The 23,531-nt window shown below is 41.8% G+C and overlaps 1 protein-coding gene across 2 annotated transcripts in view; it reads right to left on the bottom strand.

Annotated features, from left to right (window-relative positions):
- Positions 1-10,471: 10,471 nt before the first annotated feature.
- Positions 10,472-23,531, bottom strand: part of commd10 (COMM domain containing 10) — a 99,916-nt gene continuing 86,856 nt past the window's right edge. For both annotated transcript variants that reach the window (XM_033017466.1, XM_033017468.1), the window contains 2 exons: positions 12,454-12,513; positions 10,472-11,567 (listed from right to left, as the gene is read on the bottom strand). In XM_033017466.1, coding sequence (XP_032873357.1) covers positions 11,529-11,567; positions 12,454-12,513 — 99 coding nt within the window. In that variant the 3' untranslated portion in view covers positions 10,472-11,528. The remainder of the gene's footprint in view (positions 11,568-12,453; positions 12,514-23,531) is intronic.

The raw sequence follows: 23,531 nt of genomic DNA, 5'->3' as shown, positions 1-23,531 counted from the left end.
TTAAACTGCATCTGCCATGCATCTGCCCACTCACCCAACTTGTCCAAGTCACTCTGCATCCTCATAGCATCCTCCTCCCAGTTTACACTGCCACCCAGCTTTGTGTCATCTGCAAATTTGCTAATGTTACTTTTAATCCCTTCATCTAAATCATTAATGTATATTGTAAATAGCTGCGGTCCCAGTGCGGTACCCCACTAGTCACTGCCTGCCATTCTGAAAGGGACCCGTTAATCCCTACTCTTTGTTTCCTGTCTGCCAACCAATTTTATATCCATGTCAGTAACCTACCCCCAATAACATGGGCTCTAATTTTGCGCACTAATCTCCTATGTTGGACCTTATCAAAGGCTTTCTGAAAGTCCAGGTACACTACATCCACTGGCTCTCCCTTGTCCAATTTCCAAGTTACACCCTCAAAAAATTCCAGAAGATTAGTCAAGCATATCCATGCTGACTCAGACCGATCCTGTTACTGCTATCCCAAGTTAGCAGCTGCAAGCGATATCCAAGCATCCTGGATGAGGAGTCTTAGTTGTCACGCTGTCAACTACAGACACACAGTACCAGACAGACAATGGCGTGCCCAGTTGGTGCTGCCTTGCTCATCTGTTGTCATGGCCTCCGAAACTAGAGCAAGACAGGCAAATATACACAGGAACCCAACAATGATGTCTTGCATAAATTGTGCAAAAGAACACGGAAAGGGTTGCATGTTACCTAATCCTACCGCAATGTGGGCAAAATTACCTCCTTCAATTCCTATTTCCTTTTATATACATAGAAATCAGATGGCTGTTGGTTCAGATGACCCAGCTTTAAAGGATTGGAACTAGGTCTTAAACAGAAGCAGAAACCTCCTTCGTCTGTGGCTTTGTTTCTTCAGCATTGCCATTGGCATTGAAGGATAAATCTTTCCCAGAGTGGAAATTATGTCTTCTTGGCTAAGCACCAATGCCCAAGAGAATGTGGACATGGATTCCTCTTCACGCCTACACCAGATCAGACAGTACTCCAGTCATTTTGGAATGCCTCTACACAAGCCTTCCTTGGGGATCGTCAGTACTAACTGGGCTTAACTACTGTAGAGCTGAGGCAGTAGTCCTCCATTCCTTTCTACCTGATTTTAGCTCAGTAGTGCCAGCTGAATACTCACATGAAATACACCCTCTGCTCTAATCTCTTTCAATGCATCATCAGTTCCTGACCTCGTACTCAAAGCAATCAGTGCCATCATTTTCTCCCACTATTTGGATGATGCTGATGGTTCCTCTCGGTCAGCAGCATAATTCAGATTTCTTTCTTGCCTCTATGAGGAAATCCTAAAACGAAAATGAATATATGTTGCACAAGCCTATAGCAGGACTAAGCAGTGAATATTGTGTCTTATCACCAAAGAGGCCTTATGCGATGACCATACTGTACCCTGCATCTTTCAGCGGATATTGACTTCCATATATATCTGTAACCATTTGTTAATTGAGTCAGATTAATGAGTTCATGTTGAAGCTAAGGACCTTGAAATGACTGACACAAATGGATACATTTGCAATGAATGCTGGTATCACCTGAGGCTATTATGAATATGTGCCTGATTACAAATTTTAATCTGTGGTGTTGCCTAATGCTTCCTGAGTCTTGCATGGTGTATCACAACATTCCCAACTATTGTTCCCTCAAGGTATATGTACAGAAATGGAATCTAAGAATCAAACTAAGTCACGTTAATTGCCATGTGCACAAGTACGGTGAGCTGCAGGTTAAAGTAAAACATCACAGGCACATCAAATCAGACTACACTGCACAAATGATACATACATAGCACATAAAACTTCTAAAAGAAAGAAACCTATGCAAAAACATAATTAGAAAAGGAAACAAGTCCATAGTAGTGTAAGAGGTGGGCAGTAGTGTTTCGTTGTCAAGGTAGAATTAAGGTTGTACAGGTCGCTTCAAGATATCAATATTCTATATCAACGAGGTTCTGCATGGTAGGCTGATCTGGAAGGTTAGATTGCATGGGATTCAAGGATAGCTGAATGGATATACAATTGGCTTCATGGAAGGAAGCAGAGGGTGATGGTGGAAGGTTGCTTCTCGGACTGGAGGCCTGTGACTAGTGGCGTGCCTTAGGGTTCTGTGCTGGGTCCGTTACTGTTTGGCATCTACATCAATGATTAAGCTGAGAACATACATAGCTATGTTATCTAGCTGGAAAGGGTACAGAGAAGATTTATGAGGATGTTGCCAAGACTAGAAGGTCTGAGCTATAGGGAGAGGTTGAGTAGGCTGCGACTCTATTCCTTGGAGCGCAGGAGGAGGGGGTGATGTGAAAGAGGTGTATAAAATCTTGAGAGGAATAGATCGGGTAGATACACAGTCTCTTGCCTAGAGTAGGCGAATCGAGGACCAGAGGACATAGGTTTAAGTTGAAGGGGAAAAGATTTAATAGGAATCTGAGGGATAACTTTTTCCACACAAAGGGTGTTGAGCATATGGAACAAACTGCCAGAGGAGGTAGTTGAAGCTGGGACTACCCCAACATTTAAGAAACAGTTAGACAGGTACATGGATAAGACAGGTTTGGAGGGATATGGACTAAACGCTGGCAGGTGGGACTAGTGAAGCTGGGACATGTTGGCCGGGGAGGGCAAATTGGGCCGAAGGGCCTGTTTTCATGCAGTATCACTCTATCAGATAGCTGTAGAAAATAGCTATGGGATTTTAGGCTTCTGTACCTGCTGCCTAACGGCAGCATTGAGAAGAGGGCAGGACCCCGATGGTGGGGATCTTTGACGATAGATACCGCCTTCTTTAAGTTTGTGTGAGTTCCCACAACTACTATTTTGATCTGGAAAAAATGAGTGGAGTTACAGAAGTTGTTCAATGTGAGAACTACTTCTTAACTGTGAGAACACAGGTTAGTCCCCATTTCATGTTAGTGGGGGATTTAGCAATAGTAATTAATAACTTTGAATGTAGGTAAGGGCTCATTATCTGGGCCGTTTTAGATGCAAATATCACTTATCACTTATCAGTGCCTGTCTGAATGTTATCTAGGTCTTGCTGCATGCAAATATTGATCATTTCTTATTCTGAGGAATTACAAATGGAATTTTAAATTGTGCAATCATCAGCAAATATCTCTACTTCTGGATGTAGCTGAAGATAGCTGGGCCTCAGACATTGGCCTCTTCAATGTTGTGCATTCTTACCTTACTTAATGACACAAGAAAAAATCCTGGTTTTAATCTTGCACAAGTACTTGAAAGGGATACTCAATGGCTCCGAACATTTACAGGTCCCAGTTAAAATAAGAGAGATTTTGGTGAGTTATACATAAAATGCTGCACTCAATACATTTATTTTCTCTCACAATGGACTACCAAGTATATTATCTGATGATGTCGCTTGAAAATATGCATATAATCAGCATTTTATATTTTTCAGATATCAACTCTAACAAAAGGCAACTTTGATACACTGATGTTATCATTTTTTTACCCGTCATGGTAGATTCTTTAGGTCAACATAACAGTATGAGTAACTCGCTTGTAACCTTGTGTGGGAGTTAACAAAAAACATGAGACAGCTATTGGGAATTTAAATGGAGAAAACCTGGAAGGGGTTCAAACAGAACAACTGACTTCCTCGTAGTGAAGAAAATATGAGAGAGACCATATAAAGTTATAAACAGCAATTGTTCCAGTTCTAGTTCTTACATTTTTTGCAACAAAGTTATGCTGAGTACAGTTGCGATTAAAAGATACGCCTTAGTACCATCTATCTATCTATACATAACAAAAACTCTGATCTTATGATCTTCCGGTTTCGCATTTTTTTCTATTTGCGTAAAAACGGCATGCGATAGCACTACGATTTTTCGCCACCTTACACCTGTGCTACAAGAGCAATGTTTTGTTCCGATCGATGGTATATTTTAAAAGTTATTAAGGTTTAAAAATCTTTAAAATCGCAGATTGGTCTCCACTACAGTCAGTCGCCGCCACGCAGATTGGTCTCCTCTCCTGTCAGTTGCCGGGACAGCGAAGCCCCTTCCTGCACCATCACCGCACTGAATGGCCAGGTCCACTGTCAGTCACGGGCGGCACCCGGTGAGAATATAAAGCTGAAGGAGCGGAGTGAGCATCACTAGAGCTCCACTGGCTGGAGCTGCATCTGCGGGCGCCTCCGTGGTGCTGACCGCGCGAACGGCTGAGCCCACTTCATGGCCTCAGTGGTGCCCAGCCCCGGGCATCGTCGGCCGCTTCATCCGACCCAGGTACTACCCGCGAGGCCCCGGCCAGGGTACTACGTGGCGATCCAGGAGGCATCGAGACCCGCGGCGGTGAGGCCTCGCGACAATGGGGCGGTGGCGGTGGGGCCTCGCCGAATTTCAAACTCTGAGGAGAAATCTATCTTCTTTTTTCATTTTTTTCCTGTCTCATGTCTGATGGGGGTGGAATAGAGGGAGGGGTGGGGGGAATGGGGGATGCAGGGAGTGGGGAATAGAGGGAGAGGAAAGCAGTGGGGGAGGTGAGGTGAGATAGTGGGGGGGATAGGAGGAGTTGAGAAGTGGGGAGGTGGGGGATAGAGCGATAGGAGAGGAGCAGGGAGGGGAGAGGAGTTATGGAGGGAGTGACTGTGGGTAGGGGAAAGGAGAAGGAGGGAGAGGTGAGGGAGGGATTGGGGGAGGGGAGGTGGAGAGGGGAAAGAAGAGGGAGGGTGAGGGAGTGCTGGGGGATTAGGGGAAATGTGCTGCGCCTGTGCAGTTGGCGTGAGTGGTGGAATATTGCCTTGGGGGAACAGGTTGTGTTGGGGGAATGGGTGAATGGTGGAATATTGTAATATACAACGGGTCTGCATTTAGTCTAGTTGGACCTAAATATAGCAGAACCCTTTTTGAAAGGCACTTCATCATTGCCAGCTATGGCTCCTTTGCCAAGGTTCCAAGCTCGAGTTTTTTCTCCAGAACTTTGTACGTCTACCTTTCTCTCTGCCTTTAAAGTGGTTTAAAGCTTGCTTTTGTAATCAAGATTACATGCTCAGCTTTATTTTAAAATGCGCTGTGATGTTTTTGCTGTAATAAAAAGATAAGTAAATAGTTATTGTGCTTCCTGCCCCAAATTCAACTGTCTGTAATGTGGCATAATTCTGCCATGATTGACAGATATTATGTTAAGCAGAATGATGCACTTTAGTTTTAGAATCCTCTGCCCAGGTGATAAGCCTACGTTCATTTTGGTTAAGGCGCTGCACTCACGCTAGTTAGCCAACAGTTATTTGTCCTTTTTTTTCCCACTTTTAATTTCAAATTTTTGTGTACCTTGTTGTGTGTTGTGACTGTTGGCAGACCAATTTCCCTCCGGGAATGAATAAAGTTTTATCATATCGTATCACCAGATAAAGCTGTCCAGGGTCGGACCTCCCCAAAGGAGCATGGGTGAAGCTCAACAGACTTTGTACTGGAGTTGGGCGTTTCAATGCCAGCATGTGGAGATGGGGGCTCCGCCAGAGCCCAGCCTGTGAATGCGGAGCAGAACAGCAGCCAACCATGTCATCTCTGGGTGCCCGTTCTACCACCCATCAAATGGAGCTCAGGGCCTGGCAGACATTGATGCAGAGCCAACAACCTGGCTGCTCAACATCCGGCTTGAGATGTAACTATTCCTTTGGTTTATGTTTCATTCACAAGAAGAAGATATCGTATCGCAAGCTGAGAGTTGTGTGCAAAACATTCCCCCAAAAAGGGCACAATTCCCAAATAAGTCTGCTTAACACCTGACTGAAACAAATCAGTCATACAGCCTGGAAACAGACCCTTTGGCCCAACTTGCCCACACCAACCAACATGTCCCATCCACACTTTTCCCACCTGCCTGCGTTTGGCCATATCCCTCCATAACTTGTCTTATCTATGTACGTCTAACTGTTTCCTAAACTTTGTAATAGTCCCTGCCTCAACTACCTCCTCTGGCATCTCATTCAATACATTCACCACCCTTTGTGAGAAAATGTTACCCCTCAGATTCCTATTAAATCTTTCCCCATTCACTTTTAACCTACCGTCTCTGGTTCTTGATACTTTGGGCAAAAGTATACTTTGTAGGTCTATCCAATCTATTCCTCTCATGATTTTATACATATCTATAAGATCACCCACATCATCCTGCGCTCCAAGGAATAGAGCCCCAGCAAGCTCAACTTCTCCCTATACAGTGTCCTCCATAATGTTTGGGACAAAGACCCATCATTTATTTATTTGCCTCTGTACTCCGCAATATGAGATTTGTAATAGAAAAAAAAAAATCACATGTGGTTAACGTGCATATTGTCAGATTTTAATAAAGGCCATATTTATACATTTTTGTTTCACCGTGTAGAAATTACAGCACTTTAATCACGTGATTTTTTCCTATTACAAATCTCAAATTGCGGAGTACAGAGGCAAATAAATCAATGATGAGTCTTTGTCCCAGACATTCTGGAGGGCACTGTAGCTCAGACCCTCGAGTCCAGGCAAATTATTCAATTGCTGCATGGTAGACAGGCAACTTGTTTGAACAAGAGCATCCTGGTATTATTCCAAGGATGTGTTAAGTCAACCCATCTCAGTGAGCATATTGGTGAGAACACCACACAAAACTCATATGTGGTGGAAAGAAAAATGTCATTCAGTTTCCTGCTCATTATCAGGATCCAGTAACTCTTGGCTGGTGTGCCTAACTTCAGTGATAAAGAAATAACTGGAAAAAATTCTGCAGCAGGATTTACCAATGGAAAATCATTAATGTTTTAAGGAAAGTTAGCATGGCTTTGTGCATGGGAGATCCTGTCATATAAATTTGATTGAGTTTTATGATGAAGTGACAAAGAAGATGGACAAGGGTAGGGCAGTGGATAATGTCCACATGCAATTTAGTAAAACACTTGACAAGATGCCTTAGTATGTTAATCCAGAAGATTAATTAAAACATGAGCATGGTGAGGTAGTAAATTGGATACAAAATTGGTTTTGTCATAGAAGACAAAGGTACAGGTGTTGAGTGTTTCTCTGACTGAAGGTTTGTGACCAGTGGTGTTCTGCAAGGATTAGTGTTGGGACCTCCATTGTTTATGATATAATTGATCCAGGTGAAAATGTAGGCGTCTGATTGGTATGTCTGCAGTTGGCATGGAAATTGAAGCTGTGAATAATGTGGAATGTTGTCAAATGACAAGTCGGATATAGATCAGTTAAAAATTTGTTCAAATGGAGTTGAATCCAGAGAAGTGCGAGGTGCTGTATTTTGGCAGGTCAAATGCAAGAGAAAAGTATTAGGTAAATGACAAGACCCTTAGGAGCCTTATGTACAGAGGGATCTTAGGATGGCGACACAATAAATATCAGATGCTGGAATCCTGAGCAAAGAAAAAATCCATAGTGCATAGGTGTAAATGCTCAGCTCCTTGAAAGTGATAACATAAGTGGATAAGATGATAAAGAAAGCATTTGATATGCTTGTTTTCAACAGTCAGGTCACTGAATATAATTTTTTTGTTGCAGCTGCATAAAACTTTGGTCAAGCCAAATTTGGAGACTCCATGCAGTCTTGTCACTGTATTACTGGATGTAGAGGCTCATCCAGAGAGACCTGGTAATTCCCAGTATTTCTAAAATAAAGATTCATATTTGTAGGATTACACCATTTCCACTGGTAAGAATATTGCTCAGAAAAACATAAGTTGCTTTCCTTTATTAGGCAAAGGATAGAATGCAAGGGCGGCAAAGTTGCATTCAAAATGTATACTGCATTTAGTTCAGTATGGTTCAGGGTTCCCCTAAGCCTTAGATGGTCCAGAAAAAACAATCCAAGTGCAGCTCAAATGACTATGTTTGGTTGTGGCCACCACAATACAGGAAAGATATGCTTCTACTCGAGGAGATTGACAGGGACATTGACATATCTGGAAAAGAGTTATCTGGAAAGATTGGATTGCTTAGAGTGTTTTCTTTGCAACAGAGGAAGCTAAGAGAAACTTAATTGAGATGTGTAAAATTATGAAAGCCAAGTGAGAATAGAATGGAGGAATCAAAACCAAAGGACATAGATATAAAGTAGCTGGTAGTAAAAAATAGGTGGCAGGAAACAAGAACTCTTTCAAATACTGACTTCATATTTTTAAACCTGGATGTATACTTGAAATGCCTTTATCTGCAGGACTATGGGCTAGCCTCAGAATTAAAGGACGTTCTTTTAGGAAAGAGATGAGGAGAAATGTCTTTACTTAGAGTGGTGAATCTGTGGAATTATTTGCCACAGAAGGCTGTGGAGGCCAAGTCAGTGGATATTTTTAAGACACAGATAGATAGATTCTTGATCAGCACAGGCGTCAGAGGTTATGGGAGAAGGCAGGAGAATGGGGTTAGATGGGAGAGATAGATCAGCTATGATCGAATGGTGGAGTAGACATGATGGGCCGAATTGCCTAATTCTACTCCTATTCCTTATGACTGTGTGTTGGAAAGTTAATTGGGCAGAATAGCTCTTTTTTTAAGCAACACCGACATTGGGCTGACAATAGACAATAGACAATTGGCCCTTTCGACCATTCAGCCCTTCGAGCCAGCACCGCCATTCAATGTGATCATGGCTGATCATCCCCAATCAGTACCCCGTTCCTGCCTTTTCCCCATATCCCCTGACTCCGCTATCTTTGAGAGCCCTATCCAGCTCTCTCTTTAAAGCACCCAGAGAACCTGCCTCCACCGCCCTCTGAGGTAGAGAATTCCACACACTCACAACTCTCTGTGAGAAAAAGTGTTTCCTCGTCTCCGTTCTAAATGGCTTACCCCTTATTCTTAAACTGTGGCCCCTGGTTCTGGACTCCCCCAACATCGGGAACATGTTTCCTGCCTCCAGCGTGTATAAAACCCATTAACAATCTTATATGTTTCAATTAGATTCCCTCTCATCCTTCTAAACTCCAGAGTGTACAAGCTGCTTCATTCTCTCAGCATATGACAGTCCCGGCATCCAGGGAATTAACCATGTAAACCTACGCTGCACTCCCTCAATAGCAAGAATGTCCTTCCTCAAATTAGGGGACCAAAACTGCACACAATACTCCAGGTGTGGTCTCGCTAGGGCTCTGTACAACTGCAGAAGGACCTCTTTGCTCCTATACTTGACTCCTCTTGTTATAAAGGCCAACATGCCATTCGCTTTCTTCACTGCCTGTTGTACCTGCATGCTTACTTTCATAGACTGATGTACAAGGACCCCCAGATCCCGTTGTACTTCCCCTTTTCCCAACTTGACGCCATTTAGATAGTAATCTGCCTTCCTGTTTTTGCTACCAAAGTGGATAACCTCACATTTCTCCACATTAAATGCCATCTGCCATGCATCCGCACACTCCCCCAACCTGTCCAGGTCACCCTGCATTCTCACCCCTGCTGAATCGCCCACTCTGCATTGTAGGTTTTCTTTGACACTTGTTGCATTTCTTAATATCATTGCAAAAACTCCACTGAAGTGCAGTGGTGATATTATATCAAGATAGCAAATTAAAAGCCACCTGACCCTCACGGTAAGCTTTATTATGGCAGTGCAACAAAGAGTTAACTGCATGACCTGTTGGATGATAGCGCAGTGGGAGAGAATTATATCAGTGCCAAACGGTGAAGCAAAAACTGTGTGTTTGTTATGTTGATTGCATCTAATATTTAATATCATGAGGTAAAAGAAATCGGAGTGACAGACTGAACATGAGATAGATGGAGATATAGTTGATTGCATGATTGTTGGCCAATGCTCAGGTGAAGAATTTGAGCCACAGCAAATTTTTGTGCTCAAAATGAATTAGCACTTCCTGCCAGGTATATGCCATCAGTGTGCCTACCTTAGAATGCTTTCATAATTTGAATCAATGCTGAATAAACTTGCGATTTATCAATACACAGTACAATCGTGCAACTCATCCCAGGATTATTCTGTCAAAACAATTATCATTTTTTTCATATAGTACATAGTGACTGAATGTATTTTCCTATACTCCATTTGAAATATATATACAATATGTAGAACAATCACACACTATATTTGGCATGGATTAAACAAAACTATGTTCAGTCAATATCAAATACTGTGGAAATATCACTCAATTGATCAAACCAGATGGTAACATTGTACAAGCTTGAATTTACTTTAGATGGAGATGATAAAGTGGATTTTCTTTACCTTTAGGAATACATTTTGTATTCCAGCTTAGAATGACATATGAACCAAGTTCATGCAGTCAGTTGTGAAGTTGGAGCACAAAGAATGTTCTGCAGTTGAACCGCTGGCTTATGGGAATTCCAAGGAGTGCATTTGAGAGTGGAAACATATGGATGTCCTCTGAAGATTACTACAGTTAAAGCAATGCAATAAAAATATTTCAAACAGATTCCTGGAATTCGGAGGACCCCAGAAGATCACAGATCAGATTTTGATTTTCTGTATTCATTTATTTAATAACTTCTTTGCCCAATTCTAATGAAACACATTTTTATTGAAGATTATAGTTGGGGGTACAAAGAATGAATGTGCACATAACCTGCTATTAGTCACAAGTATAACTGCTGTGTGCAACAAAAGCTTTTCACTGTACCTCGGTACACGTGACAATAAACTATACTGAACTAAATGACCTTAAATCATTTGCCACTGCAATTGTATGACCATAACATGGTGAGCGTGCTCGCAGGGAAAGGTAGGAGTTATTTACCACTTTCGTATAGCATCGGAAAGATACCTCACACAACAGTGAAAGATCTGCATAGTAAAAATCCACATTCAAAAATCAACAGTTCCGTATTTCATTTAATGCAGATGATTCCACTTCAATCTTTTCATCTTTAGCCTGAAACTCTATGAATATTTAGTCCACAGAATAGATTGTTCTGACAATTTAACTCAACTGGCAATGAAAGAAATGGCATGGCATGTAACACATTTCAATTGTTGTATGGTTTACTTGTACAATATGGGAAATGTGGCAAGAACAGAAAAGATACAATGGCAACTTTAGCAAGAGAAATTCTACAGAATAGTTTTTGTGCTAATAGTGTGAAATTCAGGAATGTCAAATACAGCTTCAGAAAGCAATATTAAAACGATGCTCAATCTTTCCTAAAGCTATAATTTGTATTTGTTTTTTGATTCAAATATATCCTAATCTGGCAGAGGATAAATTCAAAATCATATCATGGTTAGAACATTAACATGTACTAAAATGCAGTCAATGAGCCTGAATTAAATGAGAACATTTCATGGTCTATCAGCATTCAGTTCAAGTGCTACTGAATTTTCAGTAACAATTTGTGAAAGCCAAGAAAAAAATGATCAGTGAAAATATCAAAAAGTGGTAACGTCATAGCAATGCTACATAACTTGATGGAAATAGTTCATTTGATTTCTGCAGCATGTATTATGTGATGACAACTTCAGTTATTAAATTTACAGTTGACTAAAGTGTGCTTCCAGTGGATGCGTACATCTTGTTCATGTAAGAGAGTCCAACTGTGCTTGAATAGTTTCCAACTATAAAAGATTTAAAAAAGTATTTTAGATAACTCTTATGCATTGATCATTGTCACAGTAAACATTTGAATGTAACAAATGTGAAGCAAAGGACTTTTATTGAATTAAATTTGTCCAATGTCAATTCTGTAAGGATTTATTATGTTTCAAATTCTGTCACCATTTTACAGGTCATACAAACCAAAGGCACAAACAGATGCAATGTCTTGGACTTATAGGGAGAAACTGGAGCAGATATATCAGTGCTCACTGTTATAAGATATATCGCTGCTCACTGTTATAACAGCAATTTCTGGAGTTTGTAAGTTTGTCATTGAACACAAATCTAGAATCTAGTATCAGCGGAGTGCATTGACCACATCTCTTGGTCAGGCCAAGCCCTACAACTCCAGGACAATGGGTCTTTATGGCCAAGATAAGACTACTTTTTACGTTAAACCTACTATCTTTCCCTTCTTGGACTGATGTCAGATTCTACTAAGACATGGTAAGATTTTTACTGGGCTGTACGCAAATAAGAATGTCACTGCTGACGAGGATTGTTGTGGGTGGATCACATACAGGCATAGGCTTAAAACACAGTAAACATTATATTAACAAGATTTATTAGCTATTCATTGCGGAAAACTTACATCAAGGGGCAGTACTTTCAAAAAGAGTATGTAGTTACATTCAGAGGTAAACTCTAAAGGCAGCATTCTATGCCATTTGGAATAAATCCCAAAACTAGTTCTTCATCCTTTCTTCTCAGAGGAAATATTTTGCACTCCTCTGAAGTCAGGAAGCCAGATATATTTCCATCCTGAGCATTCGCCCCCTCGCCTCTTCAATATTATTAAAGTAGGCTGTCAATTGAGATTTGCCATAAAATGAAAAAAAAACTCACCTTATTATAAAAATCTAAAAGTTCTCCATGGTTAAACTCCACAAAAATGTTTTCTGTATTCTGTATAAAAACAAAAGTATTATTTTATTCATTTGTGAAATGAATGTATTTCATTAGCCATAAAAAAATTAACTCAGTTTATTAAACATGATAAAAGCATTCAATTAATGTGCACACAAGCCACCAATGGAATGGAGGACATAAATATTCTGAGCATGAAAATCAAATTAAATTGATCAAACATCTGCATTTTCCCACATCACTCAATTTTAGAAAAGTCTATTATTTTTCCAGACATCTTTTAACTTTGCAGTGATTGCAACAGTTGTAATGAATGCCAGTTGCCAAAGTCTAATCCTCAAAAACAATCAAACTTAGAATATACCCACAAGATCAACTAATGGAACATCAAACATTATGAAAATCTATTTACCAGAAAAACTATATAAATTTGGTTAAAATGTGGATTTTTTTTCTAAAAATAAGAAATGCAATATTGTGTGCAATTTTCTACTTCTCAATTACATAATAGTCTCTATTAGTGATAAAACAGATAAAAAAATAAGCAATGTATTTGAGAACAGTGCTTTAGTTGGCACAATCCTACCTAGGCTGAACATTTGGTGCAAATTAAAAGCTACAACAAAATATTCCTATTCACCCAGAAAGTAGTGCTGCAGCATCTTACTTTACAGGTAAGTCCAAGGTATAGCCCATCAGTCTGCATGACTTTAAAAGGCAATTCAACTTTCGCCATCACTCAACTTAGAGAGACCATCTTCCAGTCATTTTACATGTGTAGTGCTCTGATTTGAATTTTTGTAAGGCAGTAGTGGGAACATTCAATAGGGATATTTTATAACTAAAATGGGAGTCAATTAGCTAACTTTTTCCTTAATTGCACAATTTAATAGCAAACAGTTGACACTTTTATGCATACCAACCATGTAATCTCCTCTAATTACTTTGCCATCCGCACAGTCTCAAGTGCTTGTATCATTCCCCATTGTTTCTTTTTGCAATAATCTTTTTTTGTTAATTGTAGTTACCAATGAGTTCCTCCTCCAACACATACTGTCTTTAAAGTATAGAGTCATAAAGTGACACAGCGTGGAAATAGGCCCTTTGGCTCCACTTGCCCAAACCGGCCAACATATCCCAGCTACACTAGTCCCACCTCCTTGCGTATGGTCCATATCCCTCCAAACGTGTCCTATCCATGTACCTGTCTAACTGTTTCTTAAATGTTGAGACAGTCCCAGCCTCAACTACCTTGTCCACACACCCACCACCCTTTGTGTGAAAAAGTTACCCCTCAGATTCCTATTAAATCTTTTCTCCTTCACCTTAAACCTATATCCTCTGGTCCTCGATTCACCTACTCTGGGCAAGAGACTCTGTGTATCTACCCAATCTATTCCTCTCATGATTTTATACACCTCTTTCACATCACCCCTCATCCTCCTGCGCTCCAAGGAATAAAGTCCTAACCTACTTAACCTCTCCCTATAGCTCACACCCTCTAGTCCTGGCAACATCCTCATTAATCTTCACTGTACCCTTGCCAGCTTGATAACATCTTTGCTATAACACGGTGTCTAGAACTAAACACAAAACTCTAAATGTGGTCTCACCAATGTCTTATTCAACAGCAACATGACCTCCCAACTTCTATACTCATACTCTGACTGATGAGGTTCAATGCGCCAAAAGCCTTTTTCACCATCTTATCTACCTGCAATTCCATCTTCATGGAACCACGCACCTGCACTCCTCGATCCCTCTACAACACTCCCCAGAGCCCTACCATTTACTGTGTAGGTCCTGCCCATGTTAGGTTTCCCAAAATGCAACACCTCACATTTCTCTGTATTAAATTCCATCAACCTTTCCTCAGCCCACCTGGCCAATTGATCAAGATTCTGCTTCAATTTTTCATAACCATTTTCACTATTTGCAAACCACCAACTTATGTATCATCAGCAAACTTACTAATCTTGCCATGTATGTTCTCATCCAAATCATTGATATAGATAACAAACAGTACCGGGCTCAGCACCGAACCTTGAGGCACACCACTAGTCTTCAGCTTTTAACAATAACTTAACATAACCAGTCTTTAAATTCTAGATCAATCCAATTTTGAATTATTTCCTATATTTAGCTGGAAAAAAAATTCTAAAATGATTTAGCTTGTTATTTACTGCATCGAAAACAAGCATAATGGCATCAAGTAGGATATTCAATTCCATCCATTCTAAAACATTTGCAATTCAAATATTAGTTTATCACCATAACTACTTTTTATCAAAAGCAGTGATGCAGTACAATAAATCTGGAGCTTGCATCCTAAGTTCCCTATATCTTTGTTCCAGCTTGAAAGAATGCTTAGTTGTCACAACATGCAAACATGGAATATAACCAGGTTAAAATAGTCACACCTAAACAGATAGCCCTGACATGTGGAAAGAGCAGTTACAGAGACCCATAATTTAAATAGGTGTACACACCATTATATCAATTATACCGATGGAGTGAAACCCAAAAGTCTGAGCTATATAATCAAAAATGCTGGGAGGCACAAACAAGAATGTTAGGAGAAACAAGAAAAAATATTTCAAGATAATTATGTTCCCAAAAGACACTGCAACAGAAAATTGTTTACATTCAACAGTACCCTTCCACACATGAAAGCTAGTTATACGCAAGTGCTGCCTTCTGAACATATTTCACAGAGACCATATTCTGTTCTGTCACACTATTTCCACAGCGACAGACTCTCGGTGCACTGGAAACAACACTCACTGATTGTTCCGATGAACATCTACTTTGTGTGCAACCTTCATCTCTCATGGCCTCATCGTATAGATATTCCCCTCATTCTCGCTATTCCTTCCCCACCTACTCTGCATCTGAAACCTAACTTGATTCCTCCCTTTAACAATCTGACAAAGGGTCGCAGACCTGAAACGTTAACTTTGTTTCTCTCCATGCAGAATGTCCAACTTGCTATGTGCTTCCATCAGTTTCTGTTTTTAAACTTGTCTAAACGTCACAATTTTCTCTCTCAGCTTCATACTCCAGCATCACCCCAATCCAACGTTTAGAAGACTGGCCCAAGAGAAAATGTTTTTACAAATGAAAACGTGTACATTAGAGATCCTACCATGTTCAATTAACATCTTTCTCAATAAAACCATAAGAGATTTCTATACTGTATTTTAGCACCGTGAATGATTTTGTTAATAGTATTGGTTTATTATTATCACAGGTTCCGAGATACTATGAAAAATGATGTGTGCTATCCGGTCAAATCATACTGTTCAATCAAGCCATACACGTACAACAGTTGCGCAGAGAGAACAATAATCGTGTATCATGTTACAGCATTACAGCTGCAGAGAAAGTGCCATGACCACAATGAGGCATGATTGGGCCTATATTTTTAGTTTGTGGGGGACCGTTCAGTAGTCTGATAACGGCCAGGAAGATACTGTTCCTCAATCACGTGGCATGTGTTTTTAATACATACACAATTCTTTGCAATTTTGTGTAGTCGAGTAAATGTCAAGTATTTTACATTTAACAATACAAATTATTATTTTGCTCTTCTGATAGAGCCAATCACAAAATGACAGCTTGCGCAAAATTTGGCCACAGCAGCAGAGATCATTGAAAATGATGACACTCTTAAACAAACCACCTTCTCACTCTCAATTAATCGTCTAGTGCTCCTCTGTGTGCAGCCATGTCAGCAGCGCGTCAGTTTTTCCAGCTTTTTTTAATTTTTTAGTATGTTTTAAAGTATGTATTTTGTGTTTCTTTGTGTGTCCTGTGTGGGGGGTGGTGTGGGGGGGTAAGGGGGAAACCGCTTCGGTCGCCTCCTCCATGGAGAGGCGACTTTTTCCAGGTCGCCTCCCCCGTGGCCTAACATCAAGGATCGGGCGGCCTTTCCCGGAAACGCGCCCGGGGCTTCAGCGGCGGGCGCAGCGTGGACTCTCGATGTGGAGCGGGTGAGCCCTCGCTGGGGCTCGCTGGAGGGGAGCGCTCCGTTTCGCTGGCCCGGGGCAGCCGGCAGCCTGAAGTCGCAGCCTGAAGCCGCGGTCTGCAGAGCTCCAGCTGGTGCGGCGTCTACAGCCCGGGATCCCTCGTGGGGGGCCCGGGGGAAGAAGAAGCCATCACTGCCGGCCCGCGGCCAACTTCTACCGCGGGGCCGGCATGGACTTACCATCACCCCTGGAGGGGAGCTTCTACCGCCAGTCCTGCAGTCTACGGTGCTTCTGGCTGCGGCGGGGACTTTAAATCTCGACCGCCGCCCTGCGGCCTACAACAATCTAAAGCCGCGGTCTCCGGTGAGGATGAGGAAGAGCCGATCCTGGACTGACTGGACTCTGGTCCTGTACACGGGGGGAAATGGAGGAGGACTGGCCAAATTTTTGTGCCTTCCACCACAGTGATGAATGCTGTGGTGGATGTTTGTGTTACAGTTTTATTGTGTGTTCTTTATTATTGTACTGCTGCTGACAACCCAAATTTCCACCAACCCTGGTTGTGTGGCAATAAATTATATCTAATCTAATCTAATCTATCTTCATTCTAAAAGTTCATCTGGAAAGTTCCCTCAGCATAAACTCACCCTTGTGCCTTTCTCCTTGTAAATATCCAAGACAGACAGCTGCAACCACCAATTCATATTTTGCAATTTAGTGAGAAGCAGAGCTTTCTTTACGTCAGATCTGCACATGGCAAGTCAATGGGCGTGAACGACTGGCAGCTAGGCAACAGTAGGCCATGTGTTCAAGATCTCTGAATGCAAGTTGCAAACTATTGTTGCATTGAAGGTCTCAGACAAAGTCTGCAGATCAAGCCTATTAACGCTTGGACATTGAGATGAGTGTAGGCCTGCCTGCAAATGGAACATCAAAGAGCAGTGCAGCTATAAATCTACACTGGACACGGAATCCACTTTCAGTATACATCAACCTGTTTAACCTTGGTGCAAAATATGAAGACACATCTCATATTCCATTTCATCACAGGCATAATAAATGTCTTCTTTATCAGAAGTTTGGAATTCCACTTGCAAACTCAGATTCACTATCAAATTCACTATTAAAGGGTCAGAGTTATGAATTATTGATATTTTATTGCACATTTATCATTGTTGTTGGGTCTAATGAGCCTGTAATGCTGCAGCAGCAAGAATTTCATTGTTCTGGTCTATATCTGAAGCACAGGACACAGATGCACAAAGTCTGGAACTTTTGACAAGATATACAGTCTCCTCCATGTTTGGGACAAAGACCCATCATGTATCTATTTGTTCAAGAAGGAACTGCAGATGCTGGAAAATCAAAGGTAGACAAAATTGCTGGAGAAACTCAGCGGGTGCGAGAGCATCTATGGAGCAAAAGAAATAGGCAACGTTTCGGCCCGAAAGCCTTCTTCAGACTGATGCAGAGTGGGGGGGGGGGAGGAAAGTAGAAAGGAAGAGGAGGAGCCAGTGGGCTGAGGGAGAGCTGCGAAGGGGAGGAGACTGCAAGGGCCACCGGGAATTGGAGAAGTCAATGTTCAGGCCACCGCAGACTGCCCAAGCGGAATATGAGGTGCTGCTCCTCCAGTTTCCGGTGGTGCTCACTCTGGCAATGGAGGAGGCCCAGGACAGAAAGGTCGGATGTGGAATGGGAGGGGGGGGGTTGAAGTGCTCAGCCACAGGGAGATTTATTGCCTCGGTACTCCACAATTTGGGATTTGTAATAGAAAAAAAAAAATCACATGTATATTAAAGTGCACATTGCCAGACAGTAATAAAGGCCATTTGTAAACATTTTGGGTTCACCATGTAGAAATTACAGCAGTGTTTATACATAGTCCCCCCATTTCAGGGCATCATAATATTTAGTCCACTTCAGTTTTCTCTTCAGCATATAAAAGGAATGCTCAATAGGCCCCAAGAATTGACCATTTTTTACCTTTGGAGAACCCCTTTGTTGCTTTAACAGTATGTTTGGGACAATTGTCTTGTAGAATGAATCACCGGAAATGAGTTGTGAACTTGAACAGATAGGATGTGTCTATACACTTCAGAATCCATTATGTTCCAAACAGTTGATTTTAGTAAGTCGAAGGTTTGGCTGATGTCTCTAACAGTTTTATTCTTGTTTCTCAGTCTCATTAATGGCAATGGCAGGTATTTCTGGGAATAATACAGAAGGTGCAGGATCAGTTCATTCCAAAGAGGAAGAAAGATTCCAAGGGGAGTAAGGGGTGACCGTGTCTGACAAGGGAAGTCAAGGACAGTATGAAAAAAAAGATAAGAAGTACTAGACTAAGTGGGACCCGTTGGGTCCCAGCTTCAGACGGGAGGGCTGGTCCCCCAACAAAAAAATTCCACCTCTCCACCAATTCCAAGATTGCTGGCCGGGGGGGGGGGGGGGGGGGGGGGGGGCTTTCTGGAGTGCTAGCTTGGGTGTTGTGCGTCGAAGGGACTGGTTTCCAGAGGGCTAGTATGGACATTGTGGGCCGAATAGATTCTTGGGCTGGCATCTCAGTCACTCAGCCCTGGCAGCTCAGTAACTGAAGCCTGGAAGGTTGCCAGCTCAGAAACTGTCAGAAATTCTGCCGAAAACAGGTGAGAGACTGAAAGAGAAGGGGGCGAGGGTAAACAATCAATTTTAGACATTTTCATCTTTTTTTACAGTTGCAAAAGACACACAGTTGCAAAAGGCACAGTTTAAGAACACATATAGGGCACTCACAGGTCAGTATTCTCAGTGTTCTGTAGTTTTCCAGCTCAGACTGAGAGTCATGACCCTCTCCCTCCCCACTGGGCCCCGCTAACACTTCCTGGTTTTATAGCCCCTCCCCCTCCCACTGGAAGGGGCATGGCCTTCATGGCGCGATTGACAGGAGAGTAAATCTCAACATTTTTTAAACATTAATAAGTCTTTTATTTTTCATCGATGGGAAAAATCCTCTGGCCCTGACAGCTGGAGAGGGACTCTGAGTAAGGTGGCCCAAAACCACAACCATAAGTGGTCGTGTTTAGACTTTTAATTATATAGATAACACAGAAAAGATGAGCGGGAAGCCAGAGAATAGGGAAACGTTTAAAGAGCACCAGAAGAGAACTAAAAAAGCAATACGGGGAGAAAAGATGAGGGACGAAAGCAAGCTAGCCAAGTATATAAAGGAGGATAGTAAAAGCTTCTTTAGGTATGTGAAGACGAAAAAATTAGTTAAGACCAAAGTTGGACCCTTGAACACTGAAACAGGTGAATTTATTATGGGGAAGGAAATGGCAGATGAGTTGAACAGGTACTTTGGATCCGTCTTCACTAAGGAAGACACAAACAATCTCCCTGATATACTAGTGGCCAGATGATCTAGGGTGAAAGAGGAACTGAAGAAAATTCACGTTAGGCAGGAAATGGTGTTGGGTAGACTGATGGGACTGAAGGATGATAAATTTCAGGGTACTTAAGGAAGTGGCTCTTGAAATGGTGGACGCAGTGGTGATCATTATCCAATGTTCTATAGGTTCAGGATTAGTTCCCGTGGATTGGAGGGTAGCTAATGTTATCCCACTTTTTAAGAAAGGTGGGAGAGAGAAAACAGGGAATTATAAACTAGTTAGCCTGACATCAGTGGTGGGGAAGATGCTGAAGTCAATTATAAAAGATAAAATAGCAGCACATTTGGATAGTAGTGACATGATTGGTCCGCATCAGCATGGATTTACGAAGGGGTAATCATGCTTGACTAATCCTATGGAATTTTTTGAAGTAACTAGGAAAATGGACAAGCATTTGATTAGGTCCCACATAGGAGATTAGTGGGCAAAATTAGAGCACATGGTATTGGGGGTAGGGTACTGACATTGATAGAAAATTGGTTGGCAGGCAGGAAACAAAGAGTAGGGATTAATGGGCCCCTTTCAGAATAACAGGCAGTGACTTGTGGGGTACCGCAAGGCTAGGTGCTGGGACCGCAGCTATTTACAATATACATGAATGATTTAGATGAAGGGATTAAAAGTGATTGAGGCAGTGCAGCGTAGGTTCACGAGATTGATCCCTGGGATGGCTTATAAAATTCTTAAGGGGTTGGACAGGTTAGATGCAGGAAGATTGTTCCTGATGTTGGGGAAGTCTAGAACAAGGGGTCACAGTTTAAGGATAAGGGGGAAGTATTTTAGAACCGAGATGAGAAAAAAAAATTTTCACACAGAGAGTAGTGAGTCTGTGGAATTCTCAGCCACACAAAGTAGTTGAGGCCAATTCAATGGCTGTATTTAAGAGGGAGTTAGATGTGGCCCATGTGGCTAAAGGGATCAGGGGGTATGGAGAGAAGGCAGGTACAGGATACTGAGTTGGATGATCAGCCATGATCATATTGAATCCAATATGCAGGCTCGAAGGGCCAAATGGCCTACTCCTGCACCTATTTTCCATGTTTCTATGTTTCTATGGCGGGACTGTCATATGAGGAAAGATTGAAAAGACTAGGCTTGTATTCACTGGAGTTTAGAGGGATGAGGGGGATCTTATAGAAACATATAAAATTATAAAAGGACTGGACAAGCTAGATGCATTAAAAAATATTCCCAATGTTGGGCGAGTCCAGAACCAAGGGCCACAGTCTTAGAATAAAGGGAAGGGCATTTAAGACTGAGGAGAGAAAAAACTTTTTCACCCAGAGAGTTGTGAATTTGTGGAATTCTCTGCCACAGAGGGCAGTGGAGGCCAAATCACTGGATGGATTTAAGTTAGATAGAGCTCTAGGGGGAAGTGGAATCAAGGGATATATGGGAGAAGGCAGGCACAGGTTATTGATTTGGGATGATCAGCCATGATCACAAAGAATGGCGGTGCTGGCTCGAAGGGCTGAATGGCCTCCTCCTGCACCTATTTTATATGTTTCTATGTAACATTACCAAATTTGCAGATGACACAAAGCTGGGTGGCAGTGTGAACTGTGAATAGGATGCTATAAGTATGCAGGGTGACTAGGACAGGTTGGGTGAGTGGGCAGATGCATGGCAGATGCAGTTTAATGTGGTTATCCACTTTCGTGGCAAAACAGGAAGGCAGATTATTATCTGAACGGTGTCAAGTTGGTGAACAATGAGATCTGGGGGGTCCTTGTCCATCAGTCACTGAAAGTAAGAATACAGTGAAAAAAGGCAATAAAGAAAGCTAATGACATGTTGGCCTTCATAACAAGAGGTCCTTCTGCAGTTGTACAGGGCCCTAGTGAGACCAAACATGGAGTATTGTGTGCAGTTTTGGTCTCCAAATTTGAGGAAGGACATTCTTGCTATGGAGGGTGTAGCGTAGGATCACAAGGTTAATTCCCGGGATGGCGGGACTGTCATATGTTGATAGAAATGAATGCCGGGCTTGTATACTTTGGAATTTATGAGGATGAGAGGATATCATATTGAAACATATAAGATTATTACGGGATTGAACACGCTAGAGGTAGGAAACATGTTCCCGATGTTGGGGGAATCCAGAACCAGGGGCCGCAGTTTAAGAAATTAGGGTTAGGCCATTTGGAACTGAGATGAGGAAAAGCTTTTTCACCCAGAGAGTTATGAATCTGTGGTATTCTCTGCCTCAGAAGGCAGTGGAGACCAATTCTCCGGATGCTTTCAAGAGAGAGTTAGATAGAGCTCTTAAAGATAGCAGATATGGTGAGAAGGCAGGAATGGGGTACTAATTGTGGATGATCAGCCATGTTCACAGTGAATGGCGGTGCTGGCTCGAGGGTCGAATGGCCTACTCCTGCACCTATTGTCTATTGTCTATAATGGTTTCTTTGACTTTCATTGGCACAACTTTGGTCCTCATGTTGATAAACAGCAATAAAAATGTCCAAAGGTGATGGAAAGTCTGAAGGAAAGACTAGGTGCTGAGAGCTCTCTTATACCTGCGTTACGGAGCCAATTAAACACACCTGAGCAATTACAAACACCTGTGAAGCCCAACAACTGGTGATGTCCATGAATTGCAGACTGCATGCAAACGATATGCAACAAAATACTAAACATGACTACTTTTATTTACATGACATTGCTGTGTCCCAAACATTATGGTGCTCTGAAATGGGGGGACTATGTATAAACACAGCTGTAATTTCTACATGGTGAATCCAAAATATATAAAAATGGACTTTATTAAAATCTGACAATGTGCACTTTAACCACGTGTGATTTTTTCTCTTACAAAACTCAAATGGTGGAGTACAGAGGCAAATAAATAAATGATGGGTCTGTCCCAAACATTATGGAGGGCACTGTATGCAGCGATCGAAGTACTGACAGATTACTCAGACTGCTGAGCAGTGCAGCTCGTGAGAAGCGGTTAACGTCTTTCAAATGGCAACATCCGTGATCCTGCGACCTGAACAATTCCTATTATGTGGCTAAGCCAAACTGCTCCCCACTCCTGGTGGAACAGTTTGACTTGTTATGTATCCATCACAGCCATTTGCAGATTCCATGCTCAGCTTGGCAACTCAGCTCAACAATCCAAAAAAAAAAATCAGTGGCAATTAGTTAAGATCAAAGTTGGACCATTGAAGACTGGAAAAGGTGAATTTATTATGGGGAACAAGGAAATGGCAGATGAGTTGAACAAGTACTTTGGATATGTCTTCACTAAGGAGGACACAAACAATCTTCCTGATATAGTAGTGGCCAAAGGATCTGGGTTGACGGAGGAACTGAAGGAAATCCACAGGTAAGAAATGGTGTTGGATAAGCTGATGGTACTGAAGGCTCATAAATCATCAGGAGCTGATGGTCTGCATCCCAGGGTACTTAAGGAAGTGGCTCTAGAAATCGTGGATGCATTGGTGATAATTTTCCAATGTTCTATAGACTCAGGATCAGTTCCTGTGGATTAGAGGGTAGCTAATGTTAACCCACTTTTTAAGAAAGGCGGGAGAGAGAAACCAGGGAATTATAGACCAGTTAGCCTGACATTGGTCGTGGGGAAGATGCTGGAGTAAATTATAAAAGATGAAACAGCCGAACATTTGGATAGCAGTAACAGGGTCGGTCCGAGTCAGCA

The sequence above is a fragment of the Amblyraja radiata genome, chromosome 3, assembly GCF_010909765.2.
Source record: "Amblyraja radiata isolate CabotCenter1 chromosome 3, sAmbRad1.1.pri, whole genome shotgun sequence".
In the NCBI taxonomy this organism is placed as follows: Eukaryota; Metazoa; Chordata; class Chondrichthyes; order Rajiformes; family Rajidae; genus Amblyraja; species Amblyraja radiata.
This window is presented reverse-complemented; position numbering and strand designations above follow the sequence as displayed.